Source organism: Bombina bombina, chromosome 3, assembly GCF_027579735.1.
Source record: "Bombina bombina isolate aBomBom1 chromosome 3, aBomBom1.pri, whole genome shotgun sequence".
NCBI lineage: Eukaryota > Metazoa > Chordata > Amphibia > Anura > Bombinatoridae > Bombina > Bombina bombina.
Genome location: NC_069501.1, coordinates 1210283940 through 1210301699, shown reverse-complemented (window position 1 = coordinate 1210301699; position 17760 = coordinate 1210283940). Strand labels below are relative to the sequence as shown.

The following is a 17760-nucleotide window of genomic DNA, read 5'->3' as shown; positions in this document are numbered from 1 at the left end:
TCTGAAGACCGCTGCTCCATAACCTGTCCGCATTCTCTGAGGAGGTGGACAGACATCGCCACAAATCAACCCGATCAAGTACGATCGGGCTTATTGACAACCCCCTGCTGGCAGCCCATTGGCCACGAATCTGCAGGGGGTAGCGTTGCACCAGCAGCTCACAAGAGCTGCTGGTGCAATGCTGAATACGGAGAGCATATTTCTCTGCGCATTCAGCGAGGTCTGTCGGACATGATCCACTGATCGGATCATGTCGGACAGGCCTTTAATAAATATGCCCCTTGATGTTAAATACTGCTTTTTATGATTGTATTTTCACCTGTTTTTTTCCTGTGTACTCAATAAAAAATTAATGAAAACATTTCCTCAGTAGCCACATCCCACTGTAAGGGGACCTTAAGAATCGAACCAGGATGCTAGTTATGGAACTTGCAAGGAAGCAAGCATCTGGCATGTGCAGGCAGTTTACGATGAAGTGTTGCAAGATTTCATGAGATCTCATACGATCACAGTAAAGCAAAGAGTAGACTTGAAATATTTCTATTATTTAATAAAAATGCACTAACAAACATAACTCAAAAGGAAATATCTCAAATTAAATTTCAGTTTCTTGGTGAGCTCATCTGCTACCTACATAGTCAGAGTCAGCACAGAAGAGCACTTGGAGACTGTGTAACTATCACCAAAGACCTGTAACACTCGTTGAGAACGTATCATTTGTTGTGAGTCCGTTTTTAAAAATATGTTTGTGACAGTAATAATGAAAATATGAATGCAAGCAGTGTTTAAAAATGTAACCAGTTCAATGTGCATGATGAGAAACTGTTTTTGGGGATCCCTGCACTACAGGCCGGGGATCGTTTTGTGGCCTAGTGGGAAGTCACCATATGTTTGTGGGGTTAGTATAGCTGCAAGGGATATGGATAGGAGAGGTAATTCAAGTATTTCAATCTCGGCTCCTTTAGCAGATAGAGATGATCAAAACCACTCATTGCTTAGTTTTTCTAATGGTGGTGGTGTTAATAAGCACCAAGCCCACCCAAAAGTAAGAAAAATAATAATAATAAAAGTCAGAACATTGGGGTTTTAATGGGGATGGGACCGTTAATGAAACACAAAAATATGAAATGTGCACATATCCCAAACAAAGTTGTTGTTTTTTTTTATATGAGACAAGCCCCTTTGTCAAAATATGTACATTTTGTCTGTTTAACCATATAATCACTGTGATGACAGTGATAACCTGGCAAAAATGTCCTTTTCTTTCTACACAGGCACAAATGGGACCGTTCAGTTTTGGCCCCTGTTAGGCGCGACAAAAAAACATCATAAAAAAAAATATTTAAAAAAATACATTTAGAAGTACGGTTACACTCATAATAATACTGTCTAATTAAAAAAAAAAATTAAATTACCTTAAAAAGTTATATGGGCTCAAAGATGTGAGGTCTCAGGTGTTAAAAAAAAGACAGGCAAAAGGACTTTAACATAGAGATGCATAAATATACATTTATATATATATATTTGTAGTATCTTATCATTCAAACAAAGCCATTCTGCCACTCTCCCTCAGATATAGCGAGTACACACTGGAGAGCGGCAGAACAGCTGCATTTGAATTATATGATACTACAAATAAAAATCTGATGTCTTGAAAAAGGCCCATGACTAAGCCGAAACGTCAACATATATGATATAGTTTTAGCTTTGAAGAAATAAAGAGAAATTATTTTAAGACCTGTGAGTGCCCTTCAGTGATATATATATATATATATATATATATATATATATATATATATATATATATATATATATATATATATATATATATATACAGTATCTCACAAAAGTGAGTACACCCCTCACATTTTTGTAAATATTTTATTATATCTTTTCATGTGACAACACTGAAGAAATGACACTTTGCCACAAAGTAAAGTAGTGAGTGTACAGCCTGTATAACAGTGTAAATTTGCTGTCCCCTCAAAATAACTCAACACACAGCCATTAATGTCTATACCGTTGGCAACAAAAGTGAGTACACCCCTAAGTGGAAATGTCCAAATTGGGCCCAAATTAGCAATTTTCCCTCCCCGGTGTCATGTGACTCATTAGTGTTACAAGGTCTCAGGTGTGAATGGGGAGCAGGTGTGTTAAATTTGTTGTTATCGCTCTCACACTCTCTCAAACTGGTCACTGGAAGTTCAACATGGCACCTCATGGCAAAGAACTCTCTGGGGATCTGAAAAAAAGAATTGTTGATCTACATAAAGATGGCCTAGGCTATAAGAAGATTGCCAAGACCCTGGAACTGTGCTACAGCACAGTGGGCAAGACCATACAGCAGTTTCACAGGACAGGTTCCACTAAGAACATGCCTTGCCATGGTCGACCAAATAAGTTGAGTGCACGTGCTCAGCTTCATATCCAGAGGTTGTCTTTGGGAAATAGACGTATGAGTGCTGCCAGCATTGCAGCAGAGGTTGGAGGGGTGGGGGTCAGCCTGTCAGCGCTCAGACTATATGCCGCACATTGCATCAAATTGGTCTGCATGGCTGTCGTCCCAGAAGGAAGCCTCTTCTAAAGATGATGCACAAGAAGGCCAGCAAAAACAGTTTGCTGAAGACAAGCAGACTAAGGACTTGGATTACTGGAACCATGTCCTGTGGTCCGATGAGACCAAGATAAACTTATTTGGTTCAGAAGGTGTCAAGCGTGTGTGGCGCCAACCAGGTGAGGAGTACAAAGAAAAGTGTGTCTTGCCTACAGTCAAGCATGGTGGTGGGAGTGTCATGGCCTGGGCCTGCATGAGTGCTGTCAGCACTGGGGAGCTACAGTTCATTGAGGGAACCATGAATTCCAACATGTATTGTGACATACTGAAGCAGAGCATGATCCCCTCCCTTCGGAGACTGGGCCGTAGGGCAGTATTCCAACATGATAATGACCTGCTAAAGAAGCTGAGGGTAAAGGTGGTGGACTGGCCAAGCATGTCTCCAGACCTAAACCCTATTGAGCATCTGTGGGGAATCCTCAAACGGAAGGTGGGGGAGCGCTCCGTGATGTCATGGAGGAGTGGAAGAGGACTCCAGTGGCAACTGGTGAAGCTCTGGTGAACTCAATGCCCAAAAGGGTTAAGGCAGTGCTTTAAAATAATGGTGGCCACACAAAATATTGACAGTTTGGGCCCAATTTGGACATTTCCACTTAGGGGTGTACTCACTTTTGTTGCCAACGGTTTAGACATTAATGGCTGTGTGTTGAGTTATTTTGAGGAGACAGCAAATGTACACTGTTATACAGGCTGTACACTCACTACTTTACATTGTAGCAAAGTGTAATTTCTTCAGTGTTGTGAAAAATGAAAAAATTTAATAAAATATTTACAAAAATGTAAGGGGTGTACTCACTTTTGTGAGATACTGTATATATATATATATATATATATATATATGCATAGATATGTATTTTACCAATAAAACATCATATATATAGATAGAGAAATATTTATTTATGAATAAATAGAACATACTCTTCTATTTGAAGAACATTGGAATGTGAAACATTAATATTTCATGTTGGGTTAGAGCAACTGACCAAATGTGATCGTGTTTGCACACAAGTAAGGGTGTTAGTTTTTTCTTCCACTTTTCATGCTCCATTTCTACATGGAAATATGTTAACGTGGTCGCAATATTCAAAATCCGGCTAAATGGAGCGCCACTCGTATTCTAGCCCTTAGTAAGGTGATCACATTGGCAGCAGTGCTCACCTGGCTATTTTCAATATTATTTACTATGACAAAAATATTATTTTTTGTTGCTGCCTTCTCAAAAGAAATATACATATAATAATGGTGTATTCTGTATCTGCTGGGCCTGCTTAAAAATGTATATATATATATGATTTGAGTGGGACATTCACTGAACTTACAATAGTAGCAGCTAAACAGGATCAAAATCAGCTTAGCACAGGGGTGTGAAAAAGGCTTAGCAGCGAAAGGGTTAAACATGTTGTATTATGTTCTTTGGTGATTTCCTTCTTATTTTAACAATTTGGTGATTTCCTTCTCATTTTATCAATACGTGTTTTTTGACTTGTGAGAGGAGAATCTGACCTGAAAAAACACAAAAATCTGTAATTAAGAGGATTAGAATATATACATTTGTAGAGAAGGAGCACTTGGTTATTACTTGCCTTACTTTCATGGTCTTTTATATTGAAATATTTGTATGAGGCTGGAATACTACAGCTGTAATAATGTTGTAATTTTCTTAAAGGGACACTGTACCCAAATTTTTTCTTTCGTGATTCAGATAGAGCATGCAATTTTAAGCAACTTTCTAATTTACTCCTATTATCAATTTTTCTTCATTCTCTTGCTATCATTATTTGAAAAAGAAGGCATCTAAGCTTTTTTTTGGTTTCAGTACTCTGGACAGCATTTTTATTATTGGTGGATGAATTTATCCACCAATCAGCAAGGACAACCCAGGTTGTTCACCAAAAATGGGCCGGCATCTAAACTTAAATTCTTGCATTTCAAATAAAGATACCAAGAGAATGAAGAAAATTTGATAATAGGAGTAAATTAGAAAGTTGCTTAAAATTTCATGCTCAATCTGAATCATGAAAGAAAAATTTTGGGTCCCTTTAATTATATATATATATATATATATATATATATATATATATATATATATATATATATATATATATATATATATATATATATATATATATATATATATATATATATATATACACAGGGCTTTTTTTGTGGGGATACTCACTGGTACAACCACCTCTCCCAGCTCATAAAAGGTAATATTTGTAATCATTGAAAGAGGGTGCTTCAAAATATATCAAGCATTTCTAAATAACAAAAAACTGTGTGTATATATATATATATATATATATATATATATATATATATATATATATATATATATATATATATATATACAGTATATATATATATATATACACACCATAAAACAAATATAATGTGGTCCCTGCTTTATAAAGATTATATAACACTGATATAGGCCGGCCCCCCTTACAGAATAAACTAAGCACTTTTGTAGTAAAATAGTTATAGTTTTAGTATCAGTTGCAATATACAGTAGCTAAATTAATGCTCCAAATTCCATCAATGAACTTTAAATTAAAACAATGTAATTCTGTTTGAAGAGCAGGAAAAGTCTTGATCATAATTATAACAATCGTACATATATTTTCGCATCCATGGGTTGAAGAGACAGATCTTCTTGTATCCCCGCTGGTAGTGCTTAGCCAATCATGCATGCTAAATGCAATTATGCCACCAAGATAATCTCTATCCCTTATCTATAATATGCAAATGCTTCTTAAATACAAATGAATGCAACGTTTACATTGCATGTAGGGACATTGTTTGAAAATTGTGCTATTTTTAGGATGCAATAAAGTCTTCCAGCAAGCCGTGTCTGAGCTCCTTAAGCTGTTTACTTGAATGAATTCAGCCTCAAATAATAGGATTTAACTCTTTTAGAATTTCTCTCTGTTTCACCGGATATTTGTTCACTTTGCATTTAGTATTATACTGTCTCATTAAACACCTATCTTCTGAGAGGAGCCTTTCCCTCTTACTTCACACATTTCTGTAATAAGCCTGTAAATTTTACTATAGTCACAAAACTTATAAAGGAAAGAGTAAGGGCACATTTTATCTGATTATAAAATTACAGTTTTTTTTGTCAAAATACAATTAAATTATATCTATGCATTAATAATGTCAGCAAAACAATATTATCTAAAATGGTGGCATTTGTATTTGTATTTATTTATGGGGGGGTTTACAGTAGCAGTCCGTTGTTTACATGTCAAGCACAAAACTACATCTAGCAAGTTAAAATTAAAATATCAGGTTTTGCAGAGACAAAAAAAGAGTTCATATATTGAAAAATGCCATTAAAATCGATCTTTTCTGTGGTAATATAAACCCCAGTGTAACCAAATGCATCCTGTTTAGAAAAAACATGGCTCATAAATTATTTCATTATTAATTTGTATAAAATATTAATAAGTAGTTTATTTTTAATTTGTCAAAAGTGGAACATTATAAAATTGCACTATTGCCTATTTTAAAAAAAAACATCTTATGAACTGGTCAGTTTGTTGAGAATATTGATTAACGATGATGTAAAACAATTGCTTAATACTAATAATAACTTTGCTTAATGAGAGAATTAACTGTTTGCTGTTTATAGAAGAATTAAATTAATTTGCTCATGAAGTAACTGTAATTTGTTATGTTTTTTTTAGTTTATGTCTTCATATCTATTCATTTTTATTTGTATATTTTTAGACATTTGTGCTTGCTTCACTTAAACATTAATCCAGTGCCTTTTCTTAAAGTTACCCACATCAATAAATTGCATCTTTTTTTAAAAGATACTTTTAGTTTTCCAATAGGATGCCCAGCTGGTATTTTTAAGGTTCAAGACCAATGTATTAATTATATATTAAATATGAAAATAAGTCCCTAAAAAAAATAAGTAGCCTGAAGAATTATAAAATAAAATAAACATTAAAAATAAAATATATAAAATATGTATAAAAGTTCCTCTATAGTTCTACCATATAAAGTCAGCTTTCTTTTAATATTCTAGAAATTATCATGATAAATAATTTGCACATTTACCTTTAACAATTAGTATCTGTTAGCTCTGATATAAAACATGTTCTTCACCATTACTGATACTACTATAGTGACCACAGGACAACCATAGGTACCCAAACATATTTGAAAGTAATAATATACTTTAATGTTTAGGACTAGGTTGTCAAAATAATGTCATGGTTGATAATGTAGGAATTCCTCATTCCTAGGGTCATATGAAACAAGCCTAGGGTTGCCATATTGCTGCTTTAAGGAAGGACACTCAGGAAAAATACATATATCAAGGGCTGGTTAAAGAAATGTTTGAATAATGTTACATTATAAGAACCCTGACATATGTGTTTTTCATATGTTTCCATTCTTAAAGCGGCAATATGGCAAACCTAAACAAGCTAATAGTTTCATCACACATTGTTCTCTGTGATTATTTGATAGAATTTTTGAATTTTAATCTCTCACTTGAAACTAAGAAGTTGGGGGCTGTTTTCAAAGCTCTGACTTTCCAACCATTGAAAGAAATCAGATGAGATTGATTAAAGACAGACTGGTGCTATCAATAAAATGCCAACATTTAAAAAAAAATTAAAAAAAATAAAATCAACTTAAACTGACCCTGACCCTACTTTAACCACTTACCCAACTTGCATTATCTTTATCCTGAGTGGCTGAAAAGCATTTTCTCTATTTCAAACAGCTTTGCAGTACATTGAAACCAACTTGTAAGCTAACCAACAGAATGATTCTAATTTAATAACATTACACGTTGATTTTAATAATTTGACACTTTAAATATAACATTACTATTGTATTTTAAAACCAGTATTGTTGTATCTTCATTAAATACCAGTATCTGACAGTCACCATGTATTTCAAGATCATAATTAAATTTATTTGACTCTAACTGTCCAGACTGCTCTCATACAAATTGACAGCAAATATTACAAGTTGGTATATTAAGAGCAAACAACTTGAAATTACACACATGAAGCTGGATTTCACAATTTGGTCACAAGACATACCTTGTGGATATCTAATTTGCTTCACTTGTACTAGCAACAGAGATTACATGAACCAGCTTGGGCTATGCTAGTTTTTTGTGACATTCAACTTTACAGTCAACTTGTTTTAGAGAATGTTCTAATTGGACAATATTTTTCATCCAATGTTGCAGGGAAATGTTGCAGTTTTGTGAATAGGCTTCATAGTCTTTTGTGATTGATTTTTAGAATAGTTTCTGGGTAAATTTAAGGTCATTGTGCTCCTTATCGTCACACCAGAAAGCGTATAGTATAGAAAAGTAAATTGGCATAGCTATAGATAATTGGAACTTTCTATTGGGGGTGTTGAGAGGGCATCCTCTCACAAGAACATAGGGTTAAGTCATTGAGCCTTTAATATCAGCTCATTTATGTTACTTAGATGCAAAGATTGTTGATAGTGACACATATATGTTGTGCTCAGTTTTAGTGCTGCCTTTCTACACAATAATCTCTTAAAGTGAACGTCAGTTTTGATGCTAGATTATAGGTCATCCTCCAATCACAACTTCCCCCCCGGGGAATCAGTGTCTGATTCAACGCCGTGATTGGAGGATGCCGGATTCCTCATTTTAGACCCAGGAAGAGGCTTTGCGACGGGTGGAGGAAGCTGGAGTGGCTGTCAAGTTTAAAAGGTAAGGTTTTTTTTCACAACAAGAGTGAAATGTAAATTTTGATGAATTAAAGTGCCCCTGTTTTTAGTCAAATTTTTAAAAATCAGGCACTTTAGCATTAAAATTGACATTCACTTTAATGCAGATACTACATATTTGTGTATCCGATTATTAGGCTCTGAGCAATCAAAATTATATATGTGCATCTACAGTACATCTGAGCTTTATGTATTTTGACAATCACAGCTGGCTTATACAAATAGCTATGAAGTGTGCTCTTCTTCTTAGGATATATATATATATACAGGTGGCCCTCGTTTTACAATGGTTCAATTTACACCGTTTCAGAATAACAACCTTTTTTTTCCAGTCATGTGACTGCTATTAAAAAGCATTGAGAAGCAGTGCATTTATTAAATTAGCCAGTAGGTTGAGCTGTCCGCTTGTTTTGCAGCAAAGCCAAGTAAGCTGAAATTAATCAGTTTAACCAGACCTGAGCTATCGAGCAGATTTCAAAGGAACAAGATCTTCCTGTCTATAAATCAGTCCAGATTGGAATGCATAGAAAGAACTGTTTGCAGAAAAATGCAAGTGAAGTCTGTGTTGTGTGATTATTTTATTAGGTTTATAATGCTGTTTAGAAAATGTTTTTGTTCATTTAACTTAGTTTAATTATATATTCTGTGTTGTGTGATTATTTTATTAGGTTTATAATGCTGTTTAGCATTTAGAGTCTTCATTTCAAAGTTTTAAAAATAATGTATTAGGTGTTACTTATGACAATTTTGAGAGGGGCCTGGAACCTATCTCCCTCACTTCCCATTGACTTACATTATAAACTGGGTTTCAATTTACAACGGTTTCGATTTACAACCATTCCTTCTGGAACCTAACCCCGGCGTAAACTGAGGGCTACCTGTATATATATATATATATATATATATATTTTTTTTTTTTTTTTTTTTTGTATAATGTATATATATATGTACACACACACACACATATAAATATATATGTATGTATATACACATTAAAAGTAGATTACTTACGCAGACATATTTATTTACCTTTTTCTTTGTGAAAAGGTATTTCGCTTGCTTTATACAGACAATGACATGCAGTGAGGGGGTCTCTCTGATTTTCTCTAACAATTGGGACCAATAAAATATGAAAGATTAACAAGACAAGTATGTTTTATGTGTAAATCATGGCTAATAAATAATTTGTTAGGTAACAAATAGCAGCAGTCAAGTTGCAAGTGAAATGCTTTGCTAAAATTGGGAAATGCATCTCTCTCTGAACTCACAGGACTCGTGGTTCCTCTAGTGCAGGGGTCGCCAACCTTTCGGACCTCAGGGACCACTTAACTCACAATTTTTAATCCCATGGACCACTAACATTAATTTTTTTTAAAAGGTACAAACCTCTATAATGTGTGTATATATATATATATATATATATATATATATATATATATATATATATATATATATACACACAAACACACAGTATATATATACATACACACACATACTGTACATAACTAGTATAACCATAGCTAAGTTTACATTATGTATATTTACATATTTTTAAGAATTATTTTTTGGAATTAACTAACTGAACTGAGAGAATACTTCCAAATGACAGATGAAGGGTGAGTGCCAACTTTTGAGCTGGAAACAGAGAGGCAGAAAGTGGGGAAAAAAGAATTATGTTTAAAAGGACCACAAGAATTTCAAGTTACCTCCCCTGTTAGGAATTATTCAAAACTACTTCTGATCATGGACAGACGTTGGAGTCATACATTAAGTTTATATCAGAAAGCTGTCAATAAGGATGTGTGCTAACCATGACTGATGTTACTGGCAATTACTATAATACTGGTGGGATATGGCTGATCTGCTGGATGGCAATTACAGGAATTCAGGTGGAATGGCTTTGTGTGTGTGGAAAATGATTAGAATACAAAATAATTCATATTTAATTCAAGTAAAATAAGATGGAGGGGAGGTAGACACACAGTGATGTACGTCCATCTGAAGGAATTAGGAAAACTACTACAAAGAGACAAGTAAAGGGAAGAAAAAAAAAAGTAATATGAGAATTTTTTTAAGATTTTCATTTTTTATATACTTTAATTTCACTATTTCAAGCCACGATTATACCAACCTCTGTTGGCTTTAGAATGAAAGCATCTTCCTCTGAGCAGCCCACCGTGCGGGAGGAGTTAAATATACAATCTAGCTACCCAAGTTGTGCAGTACTACGTAACGTCCGTAGGGAGATTGTAATTTAACTCCTCCTCCGTCGGTTTTCACTGATGTACAGCCAGGGGGTGACACCATCAGATGAGATTAATTCCTGCTTGATGGTGTCAAGGACCACCAACATCTTCTCGTGGACCACCAATTGTCCATGGACCACTGGTTGGCGACCGCTGCTCTAGTGTGTTTACTATGGCAGCTGTCTTATGTGCTTATTTATACTCAGAGTCTTTCTCTCATTAAAGGGATAGTAAATACCTTGAAATTACAAAACCTTTCTGTTGTGTTGCTGTAGATTAACATATCAGCCAAGTCTTAACATCTTTAAAACCAACTGATATCCTTTTTACTTAGGGTGACCATATTGCCGCTTTAAAAGGGACACACATGAAAAATACATATGTCAGGGCTGTTTAAATAAATGTTTTGAATAAGTTCCATTATAATTACCCTTACATATGTATTTTTCATGTGTCCCTTTTTAAAGCGGCAATATCGCCACCATATTTTTACTGCAATTATTTTTCAATAGCCAAACCCCACCCCCCATTTGCCTTAATAGGAAGAGCCAATCTGGGCTTTAGACCACAGACAATAATGCTAGTCACTGTCATAAAGTTAGTATAAAATGCAATTGTTATCTGATAAAAGCCAAATAGCAACAGATATTTAGTAGAGTTAGCCTTGAGAAGTTCTGAGAATAAAAGAATAAAAAAATGCTCCATTTTTCAGAGCTAAATTACATGACAAGGGAGGCAAAATAAATAATGAAAATATAGTGCAAAGTTGTTTTATTATACATTACTAAACACTTTATAGAAAAAATCTCAAAGTGTTTACTGTCCCTTTAAGGGTCAGGAGGTAAGAGATATAAAGGACCAGGGTCCTAAATTTCTACTCTACTCTAGGTTTGTTCACTAATTAAATAATTGCATTTATTTTATTAGATATTTATTTTATTAGATATTTTTGCAGTAAAATTATGTTATTTATTAAATATTTTATTGCAACAACGTTTTAATATTTTTATGTAACTCTCTTTTGTTAAACTCATAGCTTTGGGAAATCAGGAAGAAATTCCCAACTAGTTACTGTCATTTTTAAAGCTTCTCTTGATTTGAGAACTTGGTCCGACAATTAATTATCAAACGCCCCTGTTTTCCTTAAATTCCAATATCTTTCAAGTGCGTAAAAAGAATGTACCTGGCAGTGTATTTATAATTAACCAATGATCTTCTGACTGTTGCATACATACAAATCTGTACACACACAAAAAGGCTGTATTTTATCATAGCCTATAATGCAATACAAAAAAACAAATCTGCACACATTTCAAAATTAATCTTTTTTCTCCATAGAAAATACCATGGCATTATTCTCTTTTTTATGATGTGAATTGTTATGTGAATTTTTATTGTTGTGAGAAATGTAGAGAGCCACCTAATGTTTAATCTTCATCATGAATAATTACAATGGTAAAAAAAAAAGACTTTACAATAATTGAGACAGTGCGTTCTGCAATAATGCAATGTACTCCTATAACTATGGCATTGAATAATTAGCTAAACTACAACAAAAATGTGGTTATATTTTACTCTGACAAAAAGAGGGCTGAGATTATTTTTTTTTCTGTTCACAAGCTGGGGTTTGCAGTCTTTATTCAATACCAAGCATGTATTATTACCTCCTCTAGGATTTAGTGAAAGCTGATACCATTAGAACGTTCAGACCTCCCACCTATCAAACCCTCCCACTGCTTTCAGCTTGTATGTTTCTTGTGAGAACAAGTCATTTGAGGCAGGGAAGGCAGGAGATGCAGCACGGCTTGGAGCTCAGTCTTGGCGTATATTTCCAACATTACATATTCAGTTCCATTAATTGAAACTTGGACATCAACATTTTTTTATTTAATTAAATCTATAAAAAAATACTTTAAAAAAAATGGTTCAAGTGATTTTATAGAAAAGAATCGGACACAACTTTTTACTTTATACACAAAGATGATGATTTGAGAACAATATTGAATTATGAAATTGAGCCGTTGTAAAGTACAGTCAGTTACAATGAGCTGTTACTTGCTGGCTTACTGAAAAAAATATCAAGCTGGATTTGGAACAAGAAAAATATAAAAAGTTATGGCTGTGCAAGCAGCAGTGATGAACCATCATTTCATGCCTTTGTATTTTCCAGGATCCATGGTGGAGTATGAAAAAAGTTACCATGATGGAACTAACTTTCTTGGTGATGTTGAAAGTGGAGAATTCAAGGAAGCCAGCAGAGACTTGCTTAGCTTTATTAACACAGCTTCTAGCAACATAAAACTGGCTTTAGACAAACCTGTTAAGTCTAAAAGGAAGGTTAACCACAGAAAGTATCTACAAAAACAGATAAAGAGGTGCACAGGTATGATAAGCAATGGGAACTGTAGCCAAGGGTCTTCTAAAGGACAATCTATATCTCCTGGCAACATAAACTCTCCAAGTTTTCATTGTAAACCTCCTCCCAAAAGGGATAACACACAATCAAATTTGCAGAGCAAAAGTCTGGCAGCTCTTTTTGAAAATGCCAAGGAGGTCTGTGGAGAAAAGTGTAAAAAAGTGCCCTTGAGAAATCGCAACCTGCCTCCATCCTTTTTCAGAGAACCAGTCAACGCTACTTCAGGCCTAATCTCTTCGTCTGGAATAACCCTAAAGGAGCTGGAGAAAGGTAACCCAGAGTCAATAGAATTTTTTGAACTCTTGGGTCAAGATTATAATAACATTTCAGAGCAAGATATAATTCAGGGGGCTTCAGTAAGGATACATCAGGATGTCACAGCAGAACATTCACTCTACGAGCCCCATCCCTTATTAAATGGTCTGCTTTATCCTGATCCTTGGAATCCATGTAATCAAATTAAAAAGAGTCCCGTGGGAACTTGCAGCCTAAATCTGAATGAAACTTTGAAAAGTGTCTCAGTGCCAGCCTCCATCTATACAAATAACACAGACCCTGCAATTACTTCTTCAGTAGAGGACAGCTGCACTAATCTACCATCATTTACTCCCTGCTTTCCTGAATGCTCCCTTCCACAAATGTTTTATGACTATAGCTCAGGATACAACAGGATTGGTTATTCTGTTCTGTAGCTTAACATATGAAAAATTACTTTCTAACCTTCTTATGTATAGAGTACTATATTCTGTCTTATCCATTTGCAATACATATTTTATTGGGCAATATAAATACTTACAACAAGCTGGTAAGTTTAATGTATATTTAGAGTTAGATAGCTGTACTGAATATTGTTCACTTGACTATGAGCATGTATTGGTAATGTTTATGAGGACTAATATAACAGATCATTACATGTTCTATTTGAAGGTTGCAGAACTGAATTTGAAATGCTTTCATCAGTCATTAAAAGTTATGTATTTCAAGGACATATATACATATGTATATTCAAATGTGTTATTAATTAATAAAGAAAAGAAAATTCTATAAAATAGGGTAATACTTTTAGTGTTTAGACAGGATGTATATATTTATGTAAAAAGACTTGTAGATTAAATATATCAATTTGAAAAAATAATTTGGGGTCTATTTGATTTGATTTGAAAAGCGTATCAACATGTGTTTTGTTAAATTAACTTAAATCTTTGAAGACTTTTCCAGCTGAAATATTCTTTGAATGATATCAATGCAATATTTTTTTATTAAATTATTATAAGAATGTGAAGGTGCTGCATGTGCTAAGTATTTGTCGTTATGGCTTTTCTAAACTTCTATATTCCAAATATAAATCTGAAAATTCACCAATAGTCATTTATTCAAGTTGTGTATTATCATCTGTAGTCTGCGCATATTTTAAGTAAAACAGTTTTTTTTATTATTATTATTACAAATTCCATATTTGACTATAACAAGGCTTTTGGTTATGATATACATAATGTAAAAAAAATATGTATTACAAACACATACATTGAATAAATATCACCAATTTTACTCGTATTTGGAGGCCCAAAAATTCCATTAGCAGAAAAGTTTGTGATTTGTTTATGATTGGTTTAGAAGTTTTTTTTCTAAATAAAATATACTTTTGTTTTACATAAACATAAATAGTTATTCAATGTCAATAAGAATTAACTATTACTATGGATTTTATGATCAGTCTGAGTAGCTTGAATAAATATGATGTAGACAACTTGTGATATATTATTTTATAGCTGTTTATATATTGGTTTACAGCCTAGCATTTGTTAAAATATGCTTATGCATCATAACACTTATATATGTAAATATTATATATCAGTGGCAAAATCACGTAGCACATGTACACAGGTGAGAGTGTGTTATATATAAAATCACCAAGTGAGATAGAACTGAAAGAAAACATTACTTTCTTAATTTATTTTTTGAGCAACGTTTTGAAACATTCAATGTCTTACTAAAAAGATATCCTTTAAAATGCATCAATAAATATCTAAAAAATTAAATTACATTTATTGTTTAAAATGGCCCAATACAAATATAGGCACAAAAAGAGTTTGTTAGAAAAGTGCTTCAAAAAATTTAAATGAATTGCTAGCTATTTCTTTGTTTACAAAAAAAACATAATTTACATAAAATATGTATATCCTTAGCATATTCTTTGTTTATTTTTACACGCCAACCATAAAAATAGTAAAAAAATAAATAAAAATCACAGCCTTGGTTAAAACAACACTTATGAACAAACTAAAAAAGTTTAAAAAAAATATTTATAGTTTAAGAAAATATGACATTGTGCTATACAACAACTATTTAATAGTGCGTTCCTTTGAAGGTAGCTGATTAAATTGTTGTGATATTTCCCTTTTATCAAGTTATACATCAATTGCAAATTCATTTCTACACTAATAGCAATGAAGTGAGTACAAAATAGCGTGCTATCAAAAGTGAGGTTGTTGTTAATTGCCTTTGCAATACAATGTTGTAATCCAGTGTAAAAATAATCAAATTATTCAATAGTATGACGTTGCACAACAGACTTCCAATCCTAATTGTGCTTCAGATACTGATTATTAACTAACAGATATAAGCAACAAGCCCTAAAATGTGCTCTAAATTCAGACATATGCAGTTAAAGTGTTTTCCCCTGCAGGATAGCAGCACTAAAAATGCTTTACAACAATCTGAACCGACTGGGGTCACTGCTGGGTTAAAGTACTAAAATGGGAGCAACAAAACAAAACCTTTTCCGTTGTGTATATTAATGTACAGTAGTACTCTGTTTTGTATTTATTTAATGGCAAAAAAAGCTCATTGGGACTTTGTCATAGAAATGGAAAATGTATATTTGTGCCCAACTGCTAATTGCTCACTAGCTGATAAAGACAAGAAGAGGCTCCATTTATTAAGTAGCGGATATTGCTTAGGAGGCACATTGTTTCAGGATCGCCTGAAACGGAATTTAAGAAGCAGCGGTCATAAGACCGCTGCTCCTTAACCTGTCCATCACCTTTTAGGTAGGGGATTGAAATCATCCCGAATCGATACAATCAGGATGATTGACAGCCCCTGCTAGTGGCCAATTGGCCGCCAGTGTGCGGGGGGTGTCGGCATTGTACAAGCATTTCACCAGAAATACTTGTGCAATGACAAATGCGGACAGCGCAAATCATGTCAGCTCGACATTTTATAAATCTACCCCAACATCTCTGTTGGCACACTCAGGGGAACACTTCCCTGAGCATGAAAATAAATAGTGCTGGGTCCATGACACTATTGAAAGAAATACAATAATAACAGCTGTATGGATTATGGTAAATTATATATATATATAGGGGCATATGTATCACGCTCCGAATGGAGCTTGATGCCCTGTGTTAACAGCAGTTATGTAGCAGCGGGCTCCATAACCTGTCCGCCTGCTCTGAGCAGGCGGACAGACATTGCCGGAAATCAACCCGATCGAGTACGATCGGGTTGATTGACACCCCCTGCTGGCGGCCCATTGGCCATGAGTCTGCAGGGGGCGGCGTTGCACCAGCAGCTCTTGTGAGCTGCTGGTGCAATGCTGAATACGGCGAGCGTATTGCTCGCCGTATTCAGCGAGGTCTAGCGGATCTGATCCGCAGTGTCGGATCAGGTCTGCCAGACCTTGTTAAATAGAGCCCATAGGCTTTTGCTCTTGTGCTAACATTTTACTTTCAACTTGTAATACGAGCGCAAGAATAGGAGCACTATTTATTTAACTTGAGCGGAGTTAGTGCTGAATAGCAATAATATTTTTTGCGCTCCACTTGTAATCTAGGCATATGTTTGTTACTGTTTCTTGATAGATATATACAGTGGGAATAAAAAACATATTATTAAAGGGTCATTAAACCCAAAATATTTCTTTCATTATTTAGATCAAGAATACAATTTTAAAAAAGTTTCCAATTTACTTCTATAATTAAATTTGTTTCGTTCCCATGATATTCTTTGTTGAAGAGATACCTAGGTAGGTAGCGCGCACGTGCCTGAAGCACTATATGACAGGAACTGCCATCTAGTACTCCTGCTAATGAATAACATTGTTGCAAAACTACTGCCATATAGTGCTGCAGACGCGTGCACACTTCTGAGCTTACATCCTTGATTTTCAACAAAGGATAACAAGAAAACTAAGAAAATGTGATCACATATGTAAATTTGAAAGTTGTTTAAAATTGTGTGCTCTATCTGAATCATGAAAGATTGTATGTTTTTTATATGTCACTTTAATTAATACCTTAAACCTTTTTATATTATTCACTCTTGCCTCTTCTCTCTCTGGCTCCTCCCCCTATAGCGTATGTAAGCAGCTTCCAATGGAACAACACAATGCTAATGTTACCCTTTTGCTCTAGCACACATTAAAAAAAAATGGGTTCTTATTAAGACTAATGTGCACACCAGCAAGTGCATTGACTAAATTGATATTTTTTTGAATTTGTGTTTGATTCTATAAACTTGTCAGTACAGCCAGTGACACGTTGTTTGTTTGTTTGTTTTTTACTGGCACTGTAAACTTATTATCAGTACAGAGCCAGTGACACATTGTTTGTTTGTTTTTTACTGGCACTATAAACTTATTATCAGTACAGAGCCAGTGACACGTTGTTTGTTTGTTTGTTTTTTACTGGCACTGTAAACTTATTATCAGTACAGAGCCAGTGACACGTTGTTTGTTTGTT

At 34.2% G+C, this 17760-nt stretch overlaps 1 protein-coding gene across 1 annotated transcript; it reads left to right on the top strand.

Annotated features, from left to right (window-relative positions):
• The first annotated feature begins 12405 nt into the window (after positions 1–12405).
• On the top strand, positions 12406–14752 carry FAM181B (family with sequence similarity 181 member B). Its single transcript, XM_053705075.1, has one exon. It carries the CDS (start codon positions 12715–12717, stop codon positions 13705–13707), a length of 993 nt encoding a protein of 330 aa, XP_053561050.1. The 5' UTR covers positions 12406–12714; the 3' UTR covers positions 13708–14752.
• Positions 14753–17760: the final 3008 nt, after the last annotated feature.